The sequence below is a fragment of the Bos mutus genome, chromosome 10, assembly GCF_027580195.1.
Source record: "Bos mutus isolate GX-2022 chromosome 10, NWIPB_WYAK_1.1, whole genome shotgun sequence".
In the NCBI taxonomy this organism is placed as follows: domain Eukaryota; kingdom Metazoa; phylum Chordata; class Mammalia; order Artiodactyla; family Bovidae; genus Bos; species Bos mutus.
Window position 1 is genome coordinate 71,471,217 of NC_091626.1, and position 23,002 is coordinate 71,494,218.

Consider the following 23,002-nt stretch of genomic DNA (forward strand, 5'->3'; position numbering starts at 1 on the left):
CTTTATGCTCTAAAAAGAAAGATATTGTGCTAGTGTACATTGCTTTGCCCTTCTATTCTTGACTAATTTTCTACCTGTAAAATGGGGAGAATCTTGTGCCATATAGATATTTTCATGGATTATGGAGTAGGGATTTTAGAATTGTATAATGTTTTGAAATATAAGATTGTAGATTTAATAAGAGGACCCATGTGTGTTTTGGGGATACTCTTATTTCAGTTTTGAGTAATTTAATGAATCCAAGACTTTAAAGGATCTGTTGAGTCTGTGTTTTTCTCATTCTGAGCAGTAGATACTGTGAGACTCAGCCACCGTTTGAGTTCCCTTTTGGTACAGTAAGTTGCCCTGTATTAGTTTGCTGTTTTTTGCATGAAGAATCTTGCCATAAGGACTAGAAATTGTTTACTGTAACATCAGTGGTGACAAAAGGTATCTGAGTTTTCAACTCTTATTAGCATTTGCGATAGGAATGATTTATTTTCCAGTTGTGGAATAACTGTGAACACTGAAAAGATCAGAGGTATTCAGTATGACGTGTGTGTGTGTGTGTGTGTGTGTGTGTGTGTGCATGAAGCAAATGTGTTTGGGATTTTGTAAGTTTAAAAAGTATGATCCAATTTGTTTATTTATAGCAATTTTACTTGTGCCATTCATGATGTCATAATTGTAGCATTTATTTCCTGGAGATTTTTATTTTCTTCCTTTTCTCACCAGATGCTCCACATCAAGAAGCAAAGTGTCCTGAGTGTGGCAGCAGAAGGAGCTAATGTGTGTCGTCATGGGAAACTATGTTGGCTTCAGGTGAGAGAGTTCTTCAAACTTTTGAAATAATTGTAGATTCACCAGTAAATTTATTGTGATTGTCTTTTCATGTCACTCCAGTGTTGCTGTCCTGTAACTAGTTTGGAATGTTTTTCAGTTTCCTCGTACTCAGTTTATTATTTTCAAAAGGAAAGAGCTTTATAATCATCGGTGATGTCTCATAGACTCTACTTAAGGTCTTCTTTCTCAGCTTTGTTCTCTTGCCTTAGATATATAGAGAATTTCTTATCTTTCCTTCTGGTTGGTAACTTTCCACAGTAGATTTCTGCCACATTATTTTCATTTTCCTGAATCAAGGAGATGTCAGATGAGGGTCTCTATTGTATCCAAAGAGGTTTGTACTGAGCCTTGAATAGCTAGAGGATGGGTAACCATGTTTGGATCAAACTCAGCAGCATCAGTATTTAAGGGGTGTGTGTGCTAAATCGCTTCAGTCGTGTCTGACTCTTTGTGACCCTATGAACTGTAACCTGCCAGGCTCTCCTGTCCATGGGATTCTCCAGGCAAGAATACTGGAGTGGGTTGCCATGCCCTCCTCCAGGAGATTTTCCTGAACCAAGAATTGAAGCCTTATCTCTTAGTTTCCTGCATTGGCAGGTGGGTTCTTCACCACTCAGGCCCCATGGGTTGGTATTTAAAGGGGGAATGGACCAAAAAAGCCAGCTGAATTCCCAACCAATGTCCTCCATCTTTTGAATGAAGACTTTCATCAGCCTACCTTGTTATTCAACTCTGCCTCAGCTTCTAGTTGTCTTTCAAACCTCTTTGCTGTCTAAGCAGCCTGTTATACTTTTAATAACTCCCAGTAGTTGAGGATATCCCAAGACCTGTCAGTGTCCCCATGGAGATGATCTCAGCACACTGACTCAGGGCAACTGGAAGTGAGACACTTGGCCATCAGCTTTTTAAAGTATGCAAATATATACAGTCCTATGGGACCACATCATGAGAAACGCTGGGCTGGATGGAGCACAAGCTGGAATCAAGATTGCTGAGAGAAATATCAATAACCTCAGATATGCAGATGACACCACCCTTATGGCAGAAAGCGAAGAAGAACTAAAGAGCCTCTTGATGAAAGTGAAAGTGGAGAGTGAAAAAGTTGGCTTAAAGCTCAACATTCAGAAAACGAAGATCATGTCGTCTGGTCCCATCACTTCATCGCAAATAGATGGGAAAACAGTGGAAACAGTGTCAGACTTTATTTCTGGGGGCTCCAAAATCACTGCAGATGGTGATTGCAGCCATGAAATTAAAAGACGCTTACTCCTTGGGAGAAAAGTTATGACAGATATAGACAGCATATTAAAAAGCAGAGACGTTACTTTGTCAACAAAGGTCCATCTAGTCAAGGCTATGGTTTTTCCAGTGGTCATGTATGGATGTGAGAGTTGGACTATAAAAAAAATCGAGCACCGAAGAATTGATGCTTTTGAACTATGGTGTAGGAGAAGACTCTTGAGAGTCCCTTGGACTGCAAGGAGATCCAACCAGTCCATCCTAAAAGAGATCAGTCCTGGGTGTTCATCGGAAGGAATGATGTTGAAGCTGAAACTCCAATACTTTGGCCACCTGATGTGAAGAGCTGACTCATTTGAAAAGACCCTGATGCTGGGGAAGATTGAGGGCAGGAGAAGAAGGAGACGACAGAGGATAAGATGGTTGGATGGCATCACCGACTCAATGGACATGGGTTTGGGTAGACTCTGGGAGTTCGTGATGGACAGGGAGGCCTGGTGTGCTGAGGTTCGTGGGGTCGCAAAGAGTCGGACCCAACTGAGCAACTGAACTGAACTGATGGGACCACAGGCATAAACCTTGCTGGCCAGTAGAGCTGGAAAATCTGGAGATGTCCCCTGCATGGCAGTTACAGAAATCAGGGTTCTGGATGAGTGTATTAGCACTTTTCTGGGTGACATCGGCAAGCTGGAGTGAAGGAAAGTGTAGAGATGGAGTCCCCAGCTTATGTTCCTTGAGAGCAGCTCCATAGTCCACTAAAGTGTACCAACCCTGGAACCTGCCCCTCAGGCTGAAGCTCCAGGACAGGCAAAGAGCTCTCCTTCACAGAAGGACTGGAGCATGTGCCCCCATTCACTGTCTGTGCAGTGCCCTGGGTGGGGGTTGTGGTAGCCTGCCAAGAACTGGCCCTCCAGTTGCCACAGTCCTGTAGGACCCACAAATACAAGCCACCCCAGCACCAGAGCCATGCCATCCAGGGGCATCCTCTGGTAGCAGCCTCAAAAACCAGGGAACCAGACACACAAATACAGAGGCAGCGACTTTTAACATATTGAAATATTTCTGTTTTCCTTTTTCTAATAATTTGTCATTGTTCTCTTTATTAGTTTTACAAATTATTAACTTTTATTATGTGAAATAAAGATTTTGCTCTCTATAACACCCACATTCCATAGAGCCTACCAATGTAGCTATATCCCAATTTTAAGAATTTTTATTTTTATATAACTTTTTCCAGAAAAGGCAATGGCAACCCACTCCAGTACTCTTTCCTGGAGAATCCCATAGACAGAGGAGCCAGGTGGGCTGCCATCCATGGGGTCTCGAAGAGTCGGACACGACTGAGTGACTTCACTTTCACTTTTCGCTTTCATGCATTGGAGAAGGAAATGGCAACCCACTCCAGTGTTCTTGCCTGGAGAATCCCTGGGATGGCAGAGCCTGATGGGCTGCCATCTATGGGGTCACACAGAGTCGGACACGACTGAAGCAACTTAGCAGCAGCAGCATATAACTTTTTATAATAATACAACTGATTTTTTAAAAATAATTTGATTAATTTATTTAATTTGGCTGTATTGGGGCCTCACTGCTGCATGGGCTTTTCTTTCGTTGTGGCAAGCAGGGACTACGCTCTAGTTGTGGTGCATAGGCTTTTTTTTCCGTGGTGCTTTTTCTTCTTATGGAGCCTGGGCTAACGCAAGTGGGCTAAGTCATTGCGGCTCCCAAACTCTAGAGCACAGGCTCAATAATTGTGATGTACAGTCTTAGTTGCTCCTCAGTTTGTGGAATCTTCCTGGATCAGGGACTGAACCTGTGTCTCCTATATTGGCAGGCGAATTCTTTACCACTGAGCCACCAGAGAAACCCATATTTTTATATAATTTTTAAAGGTTACTTTCTACTTACAGTTATTACAAAATTGTTGGCTGTATTCCCCATGTTGTACAATATGTTCTTAAGCCTATATTACACCCAATAGTTTGTACCTTCTCCTCCTCTACCCCTATATTCCCCCACTAGTTTGCTCTCTGTATTTGTGAGTTGACTTTTTTTGTTGTTATATTCACTAGTTTGTTGTATTTTTTAGGTTCCACATGTAAGTGATATCCTACAGTATTTCTCTTTCTGTGTCTGTTAATGCCTTCCAGGCCCCTCCATGTTGCTGTGAATAACAAAAGTGTGTTCTTTTTTATAACTGAGTAGTATTCCATTGTGTGTGTATGGGTGTGTCTCCCACCACTTTTTTTTCCTTTCACCTGTTGATGAACACTTAGGTTATTTCCAGGTAATAACCTGTTGTAAATAATGCTGCTTTGAACATTGGGTTGTGTGTCTTTTTAAAGTAGTGTTTCTGGTGGAGTGTTTTTTTTTTTTTGGTGGGGGAATTTATATCCCAATTTTTGACTAAGACAGGATTCAGGCTGTATGTGATTATGACTATGTAACCATTGCTCCCTGTTGAGCCAGTAAGATTATTCTTTTCTTGCCCAACTTTTTGTTTTTCATAGAATTGATAATTGCCATCTTCAGTTCAGTTCAATTCAGTTCAGTCGCTCAGTCGTGTCCGACTCTTTGCGACCCCATGAATTGCAGCGTGCCAGGCCTCCCTGTCTATCACCATCTCCCGGAGTTCACTGAGACTCACGTCCATTGAGTCAGTGATGCCATCCAGCCATCTCATCCTCTGTCGTCCCCTTCTCCTCCTGCCCCCAATCCCTCCCAGCATCAGAGTCTTTTCCAATGAGTCAACTCTTCGCATGAGGTGGCCAAAGTACTGGAGTTTCAGTTTTACCATCATTCCTTCCAAAGAACACCCAGGGCCCATCTCCTTTAGGATGGACTGGTTGGATCTCCTTGCAGTCCAAGGGACTCTCAAGAGTCTTCTCCAACACCACAGTTCAAAAGCATCAATTCTTCAGGGCTCAGTTTTCTTCACAGTCCAACTCTCACATCCATACATGACCACTGGAAAAACCATAGCCTTGACTAGACGGACCTTAGTTGGCAAAGTAATGTCTCTGCTTTTCAATATGCTGCTTACATCTATTCTGATAACCTGGGCTGCATTTTTGTCTTGAAGCCATCTTCCCTGGAGCCCTCTATCCTCTTGTTCCAATGCCAGCTGGTGATGTAAAGCTGGAAGCTACAAGGGAAGAGGCCTGGAGGCTCAGAATTCAGTGTGCAGACTCATTTCTGACTCCATTACCAACCCCCTGCCCTCTTCTATATCTTATATTCCCAACCCTAGAGCCTCTCTCGTTGGATTTATCCAGAGAATATATCTTCTGTCCTCCGTGGGAATGGAAAGGGGTAACTTAGAGACTTACTTATACAGACCTTCAGCCCATCGCCTTATTTCTAGCTCCTCACTTTTCTTAGTATCTGGCACCTTCAGTTCCTAAACCTTTATTTTCATTTTGTGTTTCTTTGTCTGTTCTGTTTTGTTTTTCCTAATCTGCTTTCTTTCTGTCAGTATTTCCCACTGCTTTTCTTTAAATTATTTAAATATTTAACCTTCATCTGTGGTCAAATATTTTCAAATATAACATTGTGTCCTAAGGTGAAGGTAGCAAATATTTGTTTAGAGTCATAAAGGTGTTTTTTTTTTTTTTTTTATCATTTGGCACACTTCTCATGTTTGTTTCTGGGAATCTATCCTAAATAATTCAAAACATGGAGAAAAAATTCTGTGTGAACCTGTTCATCTTGACAGCATTTATAGTGATGAAAAGTCAGAAGCCACTTAAATAATTAACAGTAGGAGATAATACAGTATATTTGATAGATTTTATGTGGCTGCCAAAAGTTGACAAATATAGTATAGAAAAATGTTTGAAAGTTTATGAGAGAAAAAAGCAGGGTATAGATCTGAATGCATATTATTAGAGTCATATACATTTTTATATGAAAAAAAGGAAGGGAGTATTGTACTGCATGATGCACTGATTCACTGAAAAGATGGATAACAGCCGTCCGTGGGCCTGGCTCTGTTCTAGTTGTTGCTTCAGTTACAAGTAGTGAGTTGGACACAATCTCTTCTCTCACAGAGTTTACAGTCTAGCAAAGAATTATTTTCCAAGCTTCTATAATGTATCTATTCAATTTTTATAATTAAAGAGGTAGAGAAAGAGCAGAGATTGACTATTTCAGGTGTCACATTCTAGCAACAACGTGAAAGATTTGAGAATGGGTGCCTGGTTGGCCTGGTAATTGTAACTGTACCAAGAGTAGCTCCTGAAATGACAAAGATGCCGTCCACCTGTCCCATAACTGGCTCTCAAGACCTATTTGGATCTGTTCTTACCTTTATTATTTGACTCAGTACATTATACATCTATATAACCTTTGTGACTTTTATGATCAGAAACAACCTATAATTCTTAAAATTGTATAAAATTGATCAAAGTGACAGTATTTCACATCCTACCGTTTGTTCCAGCCTGTTTTAAACTGCTAGAGGACAAGGATCTTCTGAGTAATTTTATGTAACACCTAACATGACCATGCATGTTATGGAATTCAGAGAAATAGCATTTTGTGTTATTGATGTTAGTTCCCCTTAAACCTATATTCCGGAATATTAGGATGCCACAGGTGAAACATAAAACATTAAAAAAGAAAAAAGCTAAAGGCCAAACCACCAACTTGTCCTTTTCTTTCTTTTGAAAGATCACAGAGATAGTGTATTTGTGGGTTTTTAAAAAACTTTTTAATTTTATATTGGAGTGTAGCTGATTAACAATGTTATATTTTCAGGTGCACAGCAAAGGGACTCAGTCCTACATATACGTTTCCATTCCTTCCCAGACTCCTCTCCCATCCAGGCTGCCATATAATATTGAGCAGAGTTCCCTGTGCTATGCAGTAGGACCTTGTTTGTTATCCATTTTAAATATAGCAGTGTGAAAGAAAAATAGCAATGTGGACTTGTTGATCCCAGTGTGGGTTTTTTTCTTTAACTTAAGATAAATTTAAACCTATTTCCCTAAGAGTCAATGAGTATGTATTGTTTACTTTAAAAATGTGGATATTAAATGTTATTTTCAGGTCTTTCTTGACCCCTTCTTTCATGTCTTCCTCTTCCCTAGTTCTGTCCTATAATATGTGTCTGGATGGTCTATTGCAGGTGGCCACAAATAGCCGGGTTTACTTGTTTGACATTTTCCTTCTGGGAAGTCGTGCTTTCAACAATGGACTTCAGATGGTATTAGAAGACAAGAGAATTTTGAAGGTGAGTGTGTCAGCTGATTCATCTGCTAGTAAGAGTAATAACAAGGTTCTAATAACTCTGTCTTCTGATTTCCTTAGGTTATTCATGATTGTCGTTGGCTTTCTGATTGCCTCTCTCATCAGTATGGAATTTTGCTGAATAATGTCTTTGACACCCAGGTACATGCAGGGAAATGCTAGAATCAATCCATTGTACATATGGTTTCTTTAGAAAATAAGCATTGTCTGATGAATTATTGAAGTCTTTTTGTGTGTGCCTCATTCCTGCCCACTTATCCTGTAATATGTTTGTACAATATGTGAGAACATTTGGTGAACTGTAGAAGCACTGCAGAAAAGTTATTTGTAAGTATTTAGGGTTTTTTTCCCTTCATTTTGCTCCAGAATTTTTCAAGTAAGAAGCAAGCTCTAAGCTCTATAACATTCAGAAACTTGAACAATTTGGGGGTCATTTGGAAATCTGACACGGACTCTTACTGTGAGGTGAACAGTCATGTCTATGCCTTTACCACACATGTATCAGTTAAAGTGACAGTTGCTCAGTTGTGTCTTAACTCTTTGCGACCCCATGAGCTATAGCCTGTCGGTCTCCTCTGTCCATGGAATTCTCAAGGCAAGAATACTGGAGTGGGTAGCCATTCCCTTCTCCAGGGGATCTTCCCATCCCAGGGATTGAACCTGGGTCTCCTGCATTGCAGGCAGATTCTTTACCATCTAAGCTACCGGGTATCAGTTAAGGCTAATGGTTAATGGGCTTCTAGCTCAGGGATACAGGTTGTCCTAGATGTGCCCCCAAAGCCTATTCTGGCCCCAAATAGCCTGAAGATAAGTGATTTTTCTCTGGTATAAAGGACCTAGAGAAATTCCTAGACTATACTAGATTTAGAGCTTATCTGGGTTTCTGATTTGTCTATGAGAGCCATAAAACTACTAATTTTCATTATGTATTCTTTAAATTCTTCTAATCTTCTAGATTAATACCATGAAAGGAAGATCTTGAATATATAAACCTAGAACCTTTGAGGGGGGTTAAAATAATGAGTTAGCCAATTATTTTTAAACAAATTCCTAAAAGTTCAATTTTATGTTATTGTATGTGGTTGAAGTTTACTCTTATGTATCTGCTTATAATGAACTTTGTACCAGAGGACCTTCTTTCAAGAGCATTCACTGTATAGAGATTGCTTCTTTGCTAACTCCAGAATGTAAAAAAATTGCTTATCATTCTCTTGAGGCCATTCAGCTTCTTGATTAGAGCCCATATATGTTGTCTAATGAAGACATTGTCATGTCTTTTTTTTAATTATTATTTTTAAAAGTCTTTATTGAATTTGTTACAATATTGCTTCTATTTTCTGTTTTGGAGTGTTTTTTTTTTTTTTTTTTGGTCATGAGGCATGTGGGATCTTAGTTCCCCAACCGGGGATTAAACCCTCATCCCCTGCATTGGAAGACGAAGTCTTAACCACTGGACCACCAGAAAATCCCTAGCATGTCTTTCCATATTTTTCTTTCCAGATTTTCATAGTTCAAGAAGCAAGAATTCAGAATTATTTCAATTTGTCTTCCTTTAACACAGTGTATTAGTTTTCTGTTGCTATTGTAACTAATCACCATAAACTTTGTGGCTTAAAACATAAATTTACTCTCCTACAGTTCTGGAGGTCAGACATCTGAAATCATTTTCACCAGGTGAAAGCCAAGGTGTCCTCAGGGTTGGTTTCTTCTGGAGGCTCTGAGAGAACAATCTGTTTCCTTGCCTTTTCAGCTTTCGCCTGTACTTTGGTTTGTGACTCTTTCCATCTTCCAAGTATATCACTCAAATCTCCTCTTTCGTCATCACGCCACCTTCTCCTCTGCCTGTAATAAAATCTCCCTCTGCCTCATCTTATAAGAAGAACATTTGTGATTATGTTTAGGGCCCACCCAGATAATTCAAATTCATCTCCCTATCTCAGTATCCTTAACTAATCACAGATGCAAAGTCCATTTTGCCATTTATGATAATATTCACAGGTCTAGAAATTAGGATGTAGATATCTTCAGGGGCCATTATTTAGCATACCACACACAGATAAATAATGATTATAATTCTTAATTTTATTAGCTTTCCTTACCAAAACTTTACTAGAGTTGCTAATAAGTATAAGTGATCCTTTAATTTTATTTTCCTTTCCCCATTCATTGAAGGCACCAAAGAGTAATAAATAACCATAACGCAGGCAATTAAAAGAAGTGGAAGAGAAAATAGGGACACATTAAAGTTGCGTGGTCCTTTTTTTGTTTCTAATTTCTAAGAATAAGTTAACCTAACAACTTAAAATTTTCTGATGGCATTGTCTATCACATGGGTCCTTGGGAAAAATGGTATTTAATGACATTTCTCCAAATATATTTCTGTCATGAGATAGCTCTCTATAATATATTCTATGAATTGGTCTGTTTGTTCTTTTTGAATGCCACAGGTAGCAGATGTCCTTCAATTTTCCGTGGAAACGGGAGGCTTTCTTCCAAACTGCATTAGTACTTTACAGGAAAGTTTAATCAGACACCTTAAAATAGCCCCTAAACATCTCTCCTTTCTGGAAGTGAGACAAAAATGGATTCGAGTGAGTATTAAAGTATGTCTCATATGACATTAATATTTTCAAGTGCTTTGTGAGTGGGATTATTAGCATTTTATATAGAAAAATGACAGCTTCTATGAAAAGCATATCAGATCAGATCAGATCAGTCGCTCAGTCAAGTCTGACTCTTTGCGACCCCATGAACCGCAGCACACCAGGCCTCCCTGTCCCTCACCAACTCCCAGAGTTCACTCAGACTCACGTCCATCAAGTCAGTGATGCCATCCAGCCATCTCATCCTCTGTCGTCCCCTTCTCCTCCTGCCCCCAACCCCTCCCAGCATCAGAGTGTTCATATGGACATTGCCAAAATCTTAGTTGTTTCAAATGGGAGCAGTTTGTGGTCTCAAGTGGGAAAAGACCAGCATCCAGATTTGTTGGTTAAAGTACTTTAAAATAAATTTTCAAGTTGGATAAGAGGGGATTTTATTGGGAATTTGGCTTAAGGCACTGGAACAAAAATCATGCCAATTACTTCTCCCAAAGTTAGATAGATTTTCTTCAGCTTCTAACAGCCTTGCATGTAAACTTAAGTCATGATCATATTGGCTGCAGTTTTGGTCATATAATCAGTCCTGCTGCTTCCAGTTTTGCGTGAGAAGCCCTGATCTCTCTCTCAAGCCCTCTCTCTCCCCCTGTCCACCATATACCCTCCCTCCCTCCCCCACATTTTTCCCCCATTACATACTGACACTCAAATGTATACACACAGTATGTTTGTGTATGTGTGTATATTATCAGAAGGCTACCCATAGTGTGAAAGTAGAAGGTAATAACTGAAGAAAATGACAGTAATGGGGATTGGAGTTAAGCAACACTTAAATAAACCATTCTTTAAAGTTTTAAGATTCTGAGAAAATTGTTTTGATATCTCTAGGAAAACCCAGAACTGTGGTTCACACGACCTCTTTCACCTTCTTTGCTGAAAATTTTGGCTTTGGAAGCTACCTACCTGCTCCCTCTTCGCTTGGTACTCTTGGATGAAATGATGTCTGACCTAACTACCCTGGTGGATGGATACCTAAACACCTACCGAGAAGGGTCTGCAGACCGACTGGGAGGCATGGAGGTAGGTACCACTCTGTGGCTTTGTTTTAAAGACTTCTGCTTTCTCATGGGGACACACAGTGATACGCACTCTTCACAGCTGCACCAGGTTTTTTTCAGCAGACTTGATGAGAAATATTCTTGAAGGGCTTAATGCAGCTACTTGAGCACTTTTTTTTTTTTTACACCATATATATATGTATATATATATGTATTTATATATGTATAAATATATATATATATATTTTATGATCACTGACACTTATTTTATATGATACAACTGGTGACATGCATTTCAATAAAACTAAAAGTTGATGTGCTAGAAGTCCTAATTCCTTTGTTAAATTTTGTAAAAACTTTTTCACAATATTAAATTATATTTCCAGTAAATATATCTTTCAAAGAAAGGGTAAATTTAATATTTCGTTAGTTATTTTTATGAACCCAACACAATATAAGAAAGCTTATATTGTTGATAGACTATTGCATTAAGGCCAAATCTTGCCCATTTTTATACAGCTCACAAGCTAAAAATGATTTGTAGAGTCTTAAGGAATTCCAGTTGAGCTATTTCAAATACTGAAAGATGATATTGTGAAAGTGCTGCACTTGATATGTCAGCAAATTTGGAAAACTCAGCAGTGGCCACAGGACTGGAAAAGGTCAGTTTTCATTCCAATCCCAAAGAAAGGCAATGCCAAAGAATGCTTAAACTACCGCACAATTACACTCATCTCACACGCTAGTAAAGTAATGCTCAAAATTCTCCAAGCCAGGCTTCAGAAATATGTGAACCATGAACTTCCAGATGTTCAAGCTGGTTTTAGAATAGGCAGAGGAACCAGAGATCAAATTGCCAACATCCGCTGGATCATCGAAAAAGCAAGAGAGTTCCAGAAAAATATCTATTTCTGCTTTATTGACTATCCCAAAGCCTTTGATTGTGTGGATCACAATAAACTGTGGAAAATTCTGAAAGAGATGGGAATACCAGACCACCTGACCTACCTCTTGAGAAACCTATATGCAGGTCAGGAAGTGACAGTTTGAACTGGACATGGAACAACAGACTGGTTCCAAATAGGAAAAGGAGTACATCAAGGCTGTATATTGTCACCCTGCTTATTTAACTTACATGCAGAGTACATCATGAGACGCGCTGGGCTGGAAGACGCACAAGCTGGAATCAAGATTGCCAGGAGAAATATCAATAACCTCAGATATGCAGATGACACTACCCTTATGGCAGAAAGTGAAGAGGAACTAAAAAGCCTCTTGATGAAAGTGAGAGAGGGAAAAAGTTGGCTTAAAGCTCAACACTCAGAAAACGAAGATCATGGCATCTGGTCCCATCACTTCATGGGAAATAGATGGAGAAACAGTGGAAACAGTGTCAGACTTTATTTTTGGGGCTCCAAAATCACTGCAGTTGGTGATTGCAGCCATGAAATTAAAAGACGCTTACTCCTTGGAAGGAAAGTTATGACCAACCTAGATAGCATATTCAAAAGCAGAGACATTGCCAACAAAGGTCCGTCTCGTCAAGGCTATGGTTTTTCCTGTGGTCATGTATGGATGTGAGAGTTGGACTGTGAAGAAGGCTGAGCGCCGAAGAATTGATGCTTTTGAACTGTGGTGTTGGAGAAGATTCTTGAGAGTCCCTTGGACTGCAAGGAGATCCAACCAGTCCATTCTAAAGGAGATCAGTCCTTGGTGTTCATTGGAAGGAATGATGGTAAAGCTGAAACTCCAGTACTTTGGCCACCTCATGCGAAGAGTTGACTCATTGGAAAAGACTCTGATGCTGGGAGGGATTGGGGGCAGGAGGAAAAGGGGACAACAGAGGATGAGATGGCGGGATGGCATCACTGACTCGATGGATGTGAGTTTGAGTGAACTCTGGGAGTTGGTGATGGACAGGGAGGCCTGATGTGCTGCAGTTCATGGGGTCGCAAAGAGTCGGACATGACTGAGTGACTGAACTGAACTGAATTCAAAGGATTGTTTAAAAAAAAGTGTGCAGGGAGGGGGCTTGTGCACGGGGCTCGGCCACTCTCCCGGGGGCACCCTCTCAAGTCTGCAGGAGAGCAGGGAGGGGTCCCTGGCCACCCCTCTACAGCCTCTGGTTGGATCCATGCTGCACACAGCCCTCCCCCACAAAGGGATCTCAAAGATGTTCCGCCTACCTATTAGCTTTCCTTTATTTTTTTAATTAAGTTTTTGAGAAAAAAAAAAGTGTTTTTGAGAAAAAAAAAGTATTTTTGAAAAGTTTGTCTTGCAATGTATTTATAAATAGTAAATAAAATTTTTACCATAAAGAAAAAAAAAAGTGCAGAAGCCATGTTTGTGGCTTACAAAGCCTGAAATATTTGCTATTTGGCTCCTTACATAAAAAGTTCACAGGCTGCTGCTTTAAACCATTCTTATTTAGGAGTATTGATGCAAAGTCCTAAATAAAATAATAGCATTTTTGATACAAACTCCATTTAATGTATTGCGCTTTTTAATTTTTACAAATATTTATTTTATTTTGGCTGTCCTCGATCTTTGTTGCTGCACAGGCTTTTCTCTAGTTGCGGAGAACAAGGGCTTCTCTTCACTGTGGTATCTGGACTTCTTGTGGCTTCTCTTGTTGCGGAACACAGGTTCTAGGGTATGTGAGCTTCAGTAGTTATGGCACATGGGCTCAGTAGTTGCGGGGTCCTGGTCTCTAGAGCACAGGCTCAGTAATAGTAGTGCACAGGCCTAGTTACTCTGCCACATATGGAATCTTCCTGGATCAGGGATAGAACTCATGTCTCCTGCATTGACAGGTGGATTCTTTACCACTGAGTCACCATGGAAACCCCTATACTTTTCTCTTCTATTAATATGTTTATGGATTATAGTTACAAGCATGCTTTAATATTATGTTCATAATATTTAGTATTGATAGAAAATATTGTGGGCTTCCTTGGTGGCTCAGACAGTAAAGAATCTGCTTGCAACGTGGAAGACCTGGGTTTGATACCTGAGTTGGAAAGATCCTCTGGAGGAAGGCATGGCAACCTATTCCAGTATTCTTGCCTGGAGAATCCCGATGGACAGAGAAGCCTGGCAGGCTACAGTTCATGGGTTTGCAAAGAGTCGGACATGACTGAGCGACAATATTATGTTAAATTCTGTATTTTACTAGGGCCAAGAATGTCTTATGATTATCTCATAAATGCTGAGAAGGTTATTTTGTAACTTTTATGTATTTTTCTCTCACTGTTTAACAAGAAAAGAACAACATAAAAGTCCTTGCATAGTTAGTTTGATTGGAGAATTTTAATGTTTTTCATTTATCACTGTAAAGGACAGTTTTTTATCTTTTTAATATTTTACCCTCACTGTTATTTGCTGAAAAAATTTGATAATTTTCTATGTACATTGTTGATTAAAGTTGGAATAGATACTTTAACATGATAAAACATATCTCAAGCAAGAAGACTACATAATATTTGATTGGGAACATTAATATAAAAAAAATACAAAATTGGTGACTGTAACCAATACTTTAGTAGTTTCTGAAGCTATTAGCCAGTGGGATTAGGAAAAAAAATGAACTATAAAAATTGAACAAGAGGAACAGGAATTAGGACTTGCTCATGATACATTCAAATACTAAAGAGAATCGATTGGAAAAGACTGCCACAAACAAAAAGGCAATTTGGTAAAGGGTACAAATATAACATAAAATTAATATACCCATTTATAATTTATACAGCTAGAGAATATACCATTTATACAGCTAGAGAATATAATGGGAGAAAAACATTCATTTATAATTGTAACAAAAAGTAGATTATATAGAAATGAAAATGTTTTAAAGTATTTAAAGAAAAAGTATTACTGAATGGTGTAAAAGAGGATTTAAATGCATGGGGACATTAAGTATTTTTGTCTATCAATTATTCCTGAATTAACTTTTAAATTTAACTTTATTCTAGGAAAAATATTAAAACTGTAATTATTTTGGTAAACTGTGATTATAATGTTTATAGGGATAGATAAGCATAAAGAAGAATAGTCCTGTCAGATATTAAAACATATTATATGTCTATGTTAAATGTCAGCGATACATGTATAGGCAGATCAGTGGAAGAGAGGAGAGAACCCCAACATAGATCTCGTATATATCAGTAATGATTGGGATAAAGGTAGAATTTCCAATCAGTGAGAAAAAGATTATTTAGTAAATGGCTTTAGACAATTGACTAATCATTGTGGAAGAAGGAGAATCAGAGTTGTATTATTACATCTTTTGCTACACCAAAGTAAATCCCACAGATCAAGCATTTATATAAAAATGGAATTATGAAATTATTGGCAAAAAGTATTAAAAGAAAATTATCTCACAGCAGGAAAATGTCTTCGCCAACTTTATCAAGGAAGAGTTGACAAAATTATGTATACTTAAAGTCAACAAAAGAGTCCGAAATGCAGTACTTGAATGCAATCTCAAAAACAATAGAATGATCTCTGTTCGTTTCCAAGGCAAACCACTCAATATCACGGTAATCTAAGTCTATGCCCCAACCAGTAATGCTGAAGAAACTGAAGTTGAACGATTACATGAAGACCTACAAGACCTTCTAGAACTAACACCCAAAAAAGATGTCCTTTTCATTATAGGGGACTGGAATGCAAGAGTAGGAAGTCAAGAAACACCTGGAGTAACAGACAAATTTGGCCTTGGAATACAGAATGAAGCAGGACAAAGGCTAATAGAGTTTTGCCAAGAGAATACTCTGGTCATAACAAACACCCTCTTCTAACAACACAAGAGAAGACTCTACACAAGGACATCACCAGATGGTCAACCCCAAAATCAGATTGATTATATTCTTTGCAGCCAAAGATGGAGAAGCTCTATACAGTCAGCAAAAATAAAACCGGGAGCTGACTGTGGCTCAGATCATGAACTCCTTATTGCCAAATTCAGACTTACATTGAAGAAAGTAGGGAAAACCACTAGACCATTCAGGTATGACCTAAATCAAATCCCTTATGATTATACAGTGGAAGTGACAAATAGATTCAAGGGACTAGATCTGATAGAGTGCCTGAAGAACTATGGATGGAGGTTCGTGACATTGTTCAGGAGACAGGGATCAAGACCATCCGCAAGAAAAACTGCAAAAAATCAAAATGGCTGTCTGAGGAGGCCTTACACAAATAGCTATGAAAAGAAGAGAAGTGAAAAGCAAAGGAGAAAAGGAAAGATATACCCATCTGAATGCAGAGTTCTAAAGAATATCAAGGAGAGATAAGAAAGCCTTCCTCAGTGATCAGTACAAAGAAATAGAGGAAAACAATAGAATGGGAAAGAGTAGAGGTCTCTTCAAGAAAATTAGAGATACAAGGGAAATATCATGCAAAGATGGGCACATATCATGCAAAGATGGGCACAATAAAGGACAGAAATGGTATGGACCTAACAGAAGCAGAAGATGTTAAGAAGAGGGGGCAAGAATACACAGAAGAACTTACAAAAAAGATCTTCATGACCAGATGATCAACGATGGTGTGATCACTCACCTAAGAGTCAGACATCCTGGAATGTGAAGTCAGGTGGGCCTTAGGAAGCATCACCACGAACAAAGCTAGTGGAGGTGATGGAATTCCAGTTGAGCTATTTCAAAATCCTGAAAGACGATGCTGTGAACGTGCTGTACTCAATGTGCCAGCAAATTTGGAAAACTCAGCAGTGGCCACAGGACTGGAAAAGGTCAGTTTTCATTCCAGTCCCAAAGAAAGGCAATGCCAAAGAATGCTCAAACTACCGCACAATTGCACTCATCTCACAGAAGGCAGTGGCAGCCCACTCCAGTACTCTTGCCTGGAAAATCCCATGGATGGAGGAGCCTGGTAGGCTACAGTCCATGAGGTCGCTGAGTCGGACACGGCTGAACGACTTCACTTTCACTTTCCACTTTCATGCATTGGAGAAGGAAATGGCAACCCACTCCAGTGTTCTTGCCTGGAGAATCCCAGGGACAGGGGAGCCTGGTGGGCTGCCATCTGTGGGGTCGCACAGAGTCGAACACGACTGAAGCGACTTAGCAGCAGTAGCAGCAGCACACCCTAGTAAAGTAATGCTGAAAATTCTCTAAGCCAAGCTTCAGCAATATGTGAACCATGAACTTCCAGATGTTCAAGCTGGTTTTAGAAAAGGCAGAGGAACCAGAGGTCAAATTGCCAACATCTGCTGGATCATTGAAAAAGCAAAACAGTTCCAGAAAAAACATCTATTTCTGCTTTATTGACTTTGCCAAAGCTTTTGTGTGGATCACCACAAACTGGAAAATTCTGAAAGAGAATTCCGTCTGAAAGAGGGAATACCAGACCACCTGACCTGACTCTTGAGAAATCTGTATGCAGGTCAAGAAGCAACAGTTAAAACTGGATGTGGAACAACAGACTGGTTTCAAATAGGAAAAGGAGTACATCAAGGCTGTATATTGCCACTCTGCTTATTTAACTTATATGCATAGTACATCATGAGAAACGCTGGCCCGGAAGAAGCACAAGCTGGAATCAAGATTCCCGGGAGAAATATCAATAATGTCATATGCAGATGACACCACCCTTATGGCAGAAGGTGAAGAACTAAAGAGCCTCTTGATGAAAGTGATAGAGGAGAGTGAAAAAGTTGGCTTAAAACTCAACATTGAGAAAACTAAGATCATGATATCTGGTCCTCTCACTTCATGGCAAATAAGTGGGGAAACAGTAGTAGGCTTTAATTTTTTGGACTCCAGAATCACTGCAGATGGTGACTGCAGCCATGAAATAAAAAGACGCTTACTCCTCGGAAGAAAAGTTATGACCAACCTAGACACCATATTAAAAGCAGAGACATTACTTTGCCAACAAAGGTCCGTCTAGTCAAAGCTATAGTTTTTCCAGTAGTCATATGTGGATGTGAGAGTTGGACTATAGAGAAAGCTGAGCACCAAAGAATTGATGCTTTTGAACTGTGGTGTTGGAGAAGACTCTTGAGAGTCCCTTACCAGTCCCTCCTAAAGGAAATCAGTTCTGAATATTAATTGGAAGGACTGATGTTGAAGCTGAAACTCCAATACTTTGGCCACCTGATGCGAAGAACTGACTCATTTGAAAAGACCCTGATGCTGGGAAAGATTGAAGGCAGGAGGAGAAGGGCACAACAGAGGATGAGATGGTTGGATGGCATCACCAACTCAATGGACATGAGTTTGAGTAAACTCAGGAGTTGGTGATGGACGCGTCTGAGGGACTAAACTGAACTCAAAGTGTACATCATTATTATACAACATACATTGTGAAATCATTACCAAGATTAAGATAATTAACACATCTATCACCTCATGGCTACCTTTTTTCTATGTGTGTGCTGAGAATGCTTAAGATACACTCTCAGCAACTTTCAAATAGAAACTATAGTAACCATGCTGTACATTAGATCCCCAGAACTTATTCTTCTTAAAACTGAAAGTTTTTACCCTCTGACTTATATCTTCCCATTTCCCTTTCCTTCAACCCCTGGGAACCACCATTCTATTTTCTGTTTTTAAGAAGTAACATGTTTGGTGCTTTTTTTTTTAAGATTTCATCTATCAGTGATTCCATGCATCATTTGTCTTTATCTCTCTGGCTTATTTCACTTAGCATAACCCTCCAGGTTCAAATATATTATTGCAAATGGCAGGACTTCCTTCTTTTTAATGGCTGGATTATATTCTATTGTGTGTGTATACATCTTTATTCATTTGTCTGTTGATAGACACAGGTTGTTTACATATCTTGACCATTGTTAATAATGACACAGTGAACAAGGAATGTACCTGTCTCTTTGCGATCCTGTTTTCATAATCCTTCAAATATGTACCCAGACATAGGATTGCTGGACCATATAATAGTTGTATTTTTAATTTTTTGAGGAACCTCCATACTGCATCCCATAGTAGCTGTGCCAGTTTACATTCCTCTCAACAGTGTATGAGAGTTCCCTTTGTTCCACATTCTCACCAATACTTGTTTTCTGTATTTTTGATAATAGGCATCTTAAGAAATGTTAATAATATCTCATTGTGGCTTTGATTTGCATTTCCCTGATGAATAGTGATATTGAGCACCTTTTCATGTACCTGTTAGCCATCTAAATATCTTCTTTGGAAAATTGTCTATTCAAGTCCTTTGCTCACTTTTAAATTAGATTATTTATTTTTTTCCTATTGAATTGTATGAGAGAATGCTTCTCTATGCAACAGAAATACTCAGAATTCAAAAAAGATATTTGACTTCAAAAATTTTGTATAGTGAAAATACTGTGAACAAAGTCAAAGGGCAAGCAACCCGGGAAAAAGTATTTGCCTCGTAACAGAGAGCACATTTTCTTAATATATCCTTTATTGTAGCATTTATGTGATGACAAGATACTGGAAACAACCCAAATATCCATCCATAACAGTTGGTTAAACAAATTATGGTATATCCATACAGCCATTAAAATTGCCAACATGGAAAAATTTCTTAAGACAGATTTTTTTAGTTGGAAAAATCAAGATGGAAAAAATATAATATTACCAATTGTATAAAATATTTTTAGAGTTATCAAAATAAAAAGTTGGAGGAAAATAAAAATTGAAAAATATAATCCAATGAAAAGATATTTAGTAAGAAATCAAATATGCAAAGGCTTTTTACAGGGTATACCTGCTAAGGCAGTTGGGGCAAGATTGGAATGGACCCTTACTTTTTTCCTATAATCTTTATGTATACACACATGCACAACATGCAAAACTGGATTCAACATATTTAAATTACTCGAAAAAGAATACTGCTATAGTTGAAGACACTAGAGGGTGCCATAAGAACACATTTGAGTAGATGCTTGCTTGCCAAATACTGTTTAGTAGAAGTGATTTTAAGGACTATGTTTAGAAGTTTAGTTATAGTAGACTTGTGTTCATTTTCTTTTCTTAGCCTACATGTATGGAGCTCCCGGAGGAACTGCTTCAACTCCAGGACTTCCAGAAGCAGCGCAGAGAGCGAGCAGCAAAAGAATATAGAGTAAATGCGCAGGGACTCCTAATAAGAACAGTACTACATCCAAAGAAATCGGTGACAGAGACAGCAGGGAAAGAGGGAAAGGTACGAGGTTTCTTACTTTGTAAAAATTCTACACAAGATAAAGCCCCAAATATTACATCTCGTGAGGATGTAGATTTACTGAAAGAAGAATCTAAGAGTAGACAAACCACAGTAGAGCCTCAATATCTACCCCTCACAAAGGAAGATGCCAGCGAGGATTCCAGTTACAACCTAAATTACCCTGAGTCAGAGGGGGTTAAAGACCAGAGAATAACTCAAAAAAGACACCTCAAGATACCTAAACAAGAGTTTCAGACAAGTTTATCTTTGAAAGAGGAGATAGAACAGTTATTGATGGCGGAAAATAAGGAAGATCTAAAAGGTACAAAACAAGATGTTTCAGTGTCTCCTTCCCTTCCTCAGGAAACCAGAGTGTCTCCAAGTGACATTTTTCATCCTTTTAGGAAAGCTGTGCTTCCCACACTTCCTCCCTGCCCAGCTTTGGAAAAGACTGATTCCTGGTTAAATCCAGATTCTCCCAATCTGCCTTAGAGATATGCAGTTTGTTTTTGAGGCCATTAAGGTGGTTTATTTCCACTGTTATCAGGGCCTTCCTCAGTGCTTAAGTTTCTCATGTTGTAAATTCAGTTTTGTCTCAGTCACAGTCTTCAGGGAAAATTATATCCTCTTACTTTCTGTATTCCTGGAATTTGATTAGGATGGGAACGAATAAGTTAAATAATGGAAGAAGTAGATTTTCTGATTATGTCATTCTGTAGAAATGTTCCCTGTGGCCAGACTAAAGTATTTCTCATAATTTGGCTTTAAAAGATTTGAAGAAGGGAAAAATTTTGGACTTAGTGTCTGGAAGAACCTATACTTTAAATTTTTTTGTTGTATTTTTTGGTTTGAAGGGGGTTGGTAAAACTCTTAGCCAGAAGTTTAAAAAAAATGATACCCAACAAGTTTATCAGAACTTTTTTCCTTTTTAAAATACTAATAAGTAAGTTTATCAGGTATACTTCAATAAAGCTGAAAAATCCAACTTTATTTTTCAATTTAAATTTTCAGTCTGTCTTATGTTATAGACAAACAATAGTTAATGTTACTACAGGAATCAGTATAACTGTTCTAGTTTCATTTCATTTCATTTACTTTTAGACAATTTTATCCTTTTTCCTAAAAAGCAGGGACTTCTTTAAAGTATTGTCTTTTATGTAAACTTTAAGTTTGATTGCACTGTGTTTGCCTGGAGATGGTGTGCTTTCTTAGGGTGAAAAAAAGGCAAGTTGTCCTGAGTCTTTTTATATTGAATACTTGCAAGTTGCTCACATTCTTTTGTGTATAATAAGCAATAAACCTGTTTTGGCATTAGGTTATCTTTCACTTTTCTTCATTGTGTCAGGGTAGGAATAAATTAGAATGTTTCTGCATTTCTAAGTCTAGAATCTGGGGTAGAAATCTGTTTTTTTTTTTTTTTCCACACTACATAGCTTGTAGAATTCTAGTTCCTTGACCAGGAATCAAATCTGGGCCCCAACAGTGAAAGTGCCTAGCCCTGACCACTGGTTCACCAGGGAATTCCCTAGAAATTTGCTAATTTGACTACTATACAGGCCTCTATTATTTATTGCACTTAGAGACAGTCTTCAGTTAGGAACATCCTTGTCTGTGCTCATTGATTCTGTCGTGAGTACCACTGAATGAACGTCCAGCTGTGCCTTCCAAACCCCAGAGCCCAGATCTGGCCTGAGCTTAAGATGACGGCAGGCCTAAGAGCTGTCAATTCAGCCCTGTGGGTGCTGTGTCTCACTTTATCCATAGTTTAGAAGCTCATTTGGAGCAAAGGTGATTTCTGGTTCATCTTGGATGAATGCATTTTCAGGTTGATCCCAGAAAGTGGTTAATCTAGGTTTACTCTGGGAAGGGCATGGATTTCTGTGAAATATGTAGAACTGATTTAGCACCTATGGAACCATACCACACACATTTATACATGTTTGTATACAGGCTACAAAGAAAAATGTAATGTTCTTCATATCTAAAAAAAGAATTTTTTCATTATTTATGTTCTATGACTGTAAAGAACAACAGGATTCTGTTGGACCTTTGTTGTATTGCTCAATATGGTAGCCACTAGCTATATGTGGCTATTTACATTTAAAATTAAATTAAATTGATTAAATGAAATAAAATTAAAAATTCAGTTGCACTTGCTATATGTTTCCATAAACCCAGTGACTACTACTTGCTACTCAGTAGTTCCATATAATCAGGAGCTACCTGGGTAGCTGTATTAAATATCACAAATACAGAACATTTCCATCATTTCAACAAGTGCTATTGGACAGTGCTATTTTGAGAAGTACTTTCACTCCCAGAACTAAAGGAAACTTTTGGGTTTCAGCATAGTATTTTCTTAGTGAAACGCTTATATAACTGGAACTGCATTTTTCTCCATACATTTCTCCCTTCTAGCCTGGGGTCCCTACTTAAATTCCACACGGTCAGATCCTACCATGAAACTCTGTCCTTTCCTGGATAGAATGTACAAAAATCCTTGGGTGATTCAAGCCCTGTTGTTAATGCTCTCTGCCATTACTCAGATGTCTAAAGTTTGCTCAGAATTTTGGGAAATCTTTGGTTCTTGACCCAACTCGTTGAGTTCTTACTCAGTATTTTTCTAGGTGAGAGTTCATAAATCATACTGCCTGCTTTCCCAAACTCTCTTGGAGTCTTGCTTCATTCTGCACCAAGTTTCTACATCTGTCCTACTCAGATCTCACCTTTATGAGCTGACCTTTCTATATGTGATCTGCAGTTACAGAGTCTCACAAGCAATCTATCCTTTTGCCTTAGGAATTAGGAAACAGAGTTGAGTTCATAGTTCCCTGAAGAAGGATCCTGCTCTGAGAATAGAAACAATGTTTCTTGCTT

The 23,002-nt window shown here is 38.7% G+C and overlaps 1 protein-coding gene across 1 annotated transcript in view; it reads left to right on the plus strand.

Annotated features, from left to right (window-relative positions):
• Positions 1 to 22,113, plus strand: part of EXD1 (exonuclease 3'-5' domain containing 1) — a 42,538-nt gene extending 20,425 nt beyond the window's left edge. The window contains exons 8-13 of the mRNA XM_014480879.2: positions 715 to 801; positions 7,190 to 7,294; positions 7,372 to 7,452; positions 9,759 to 9,902; positions 10,797 to 10,988; positions 19,958 to 22,113. Of these exons, the coding sequence (XP_014336365.2) occupies positions 715 to 801; positions 7,190 to 7,294; positions 7,372 to 7,452; positions 9,759 to 9,902; positions 10,797 to 10,988; positions 19,958 to 20,617 (1,269 nt within the window). The 3' untranslated portion in view covers positions 20,618 to 22,113. The remainder of the gene's footprint in view (positions 1 to 714; positions 802 to 7,189; positions 7,295 to 7,371; positions 7,453 to 9,758; positions 9,903 to 10,796; positions 10,989 to 19,957) is intronic.
• Positions 22,114 to 23,002: the final 889 nt, after the last annotated feature.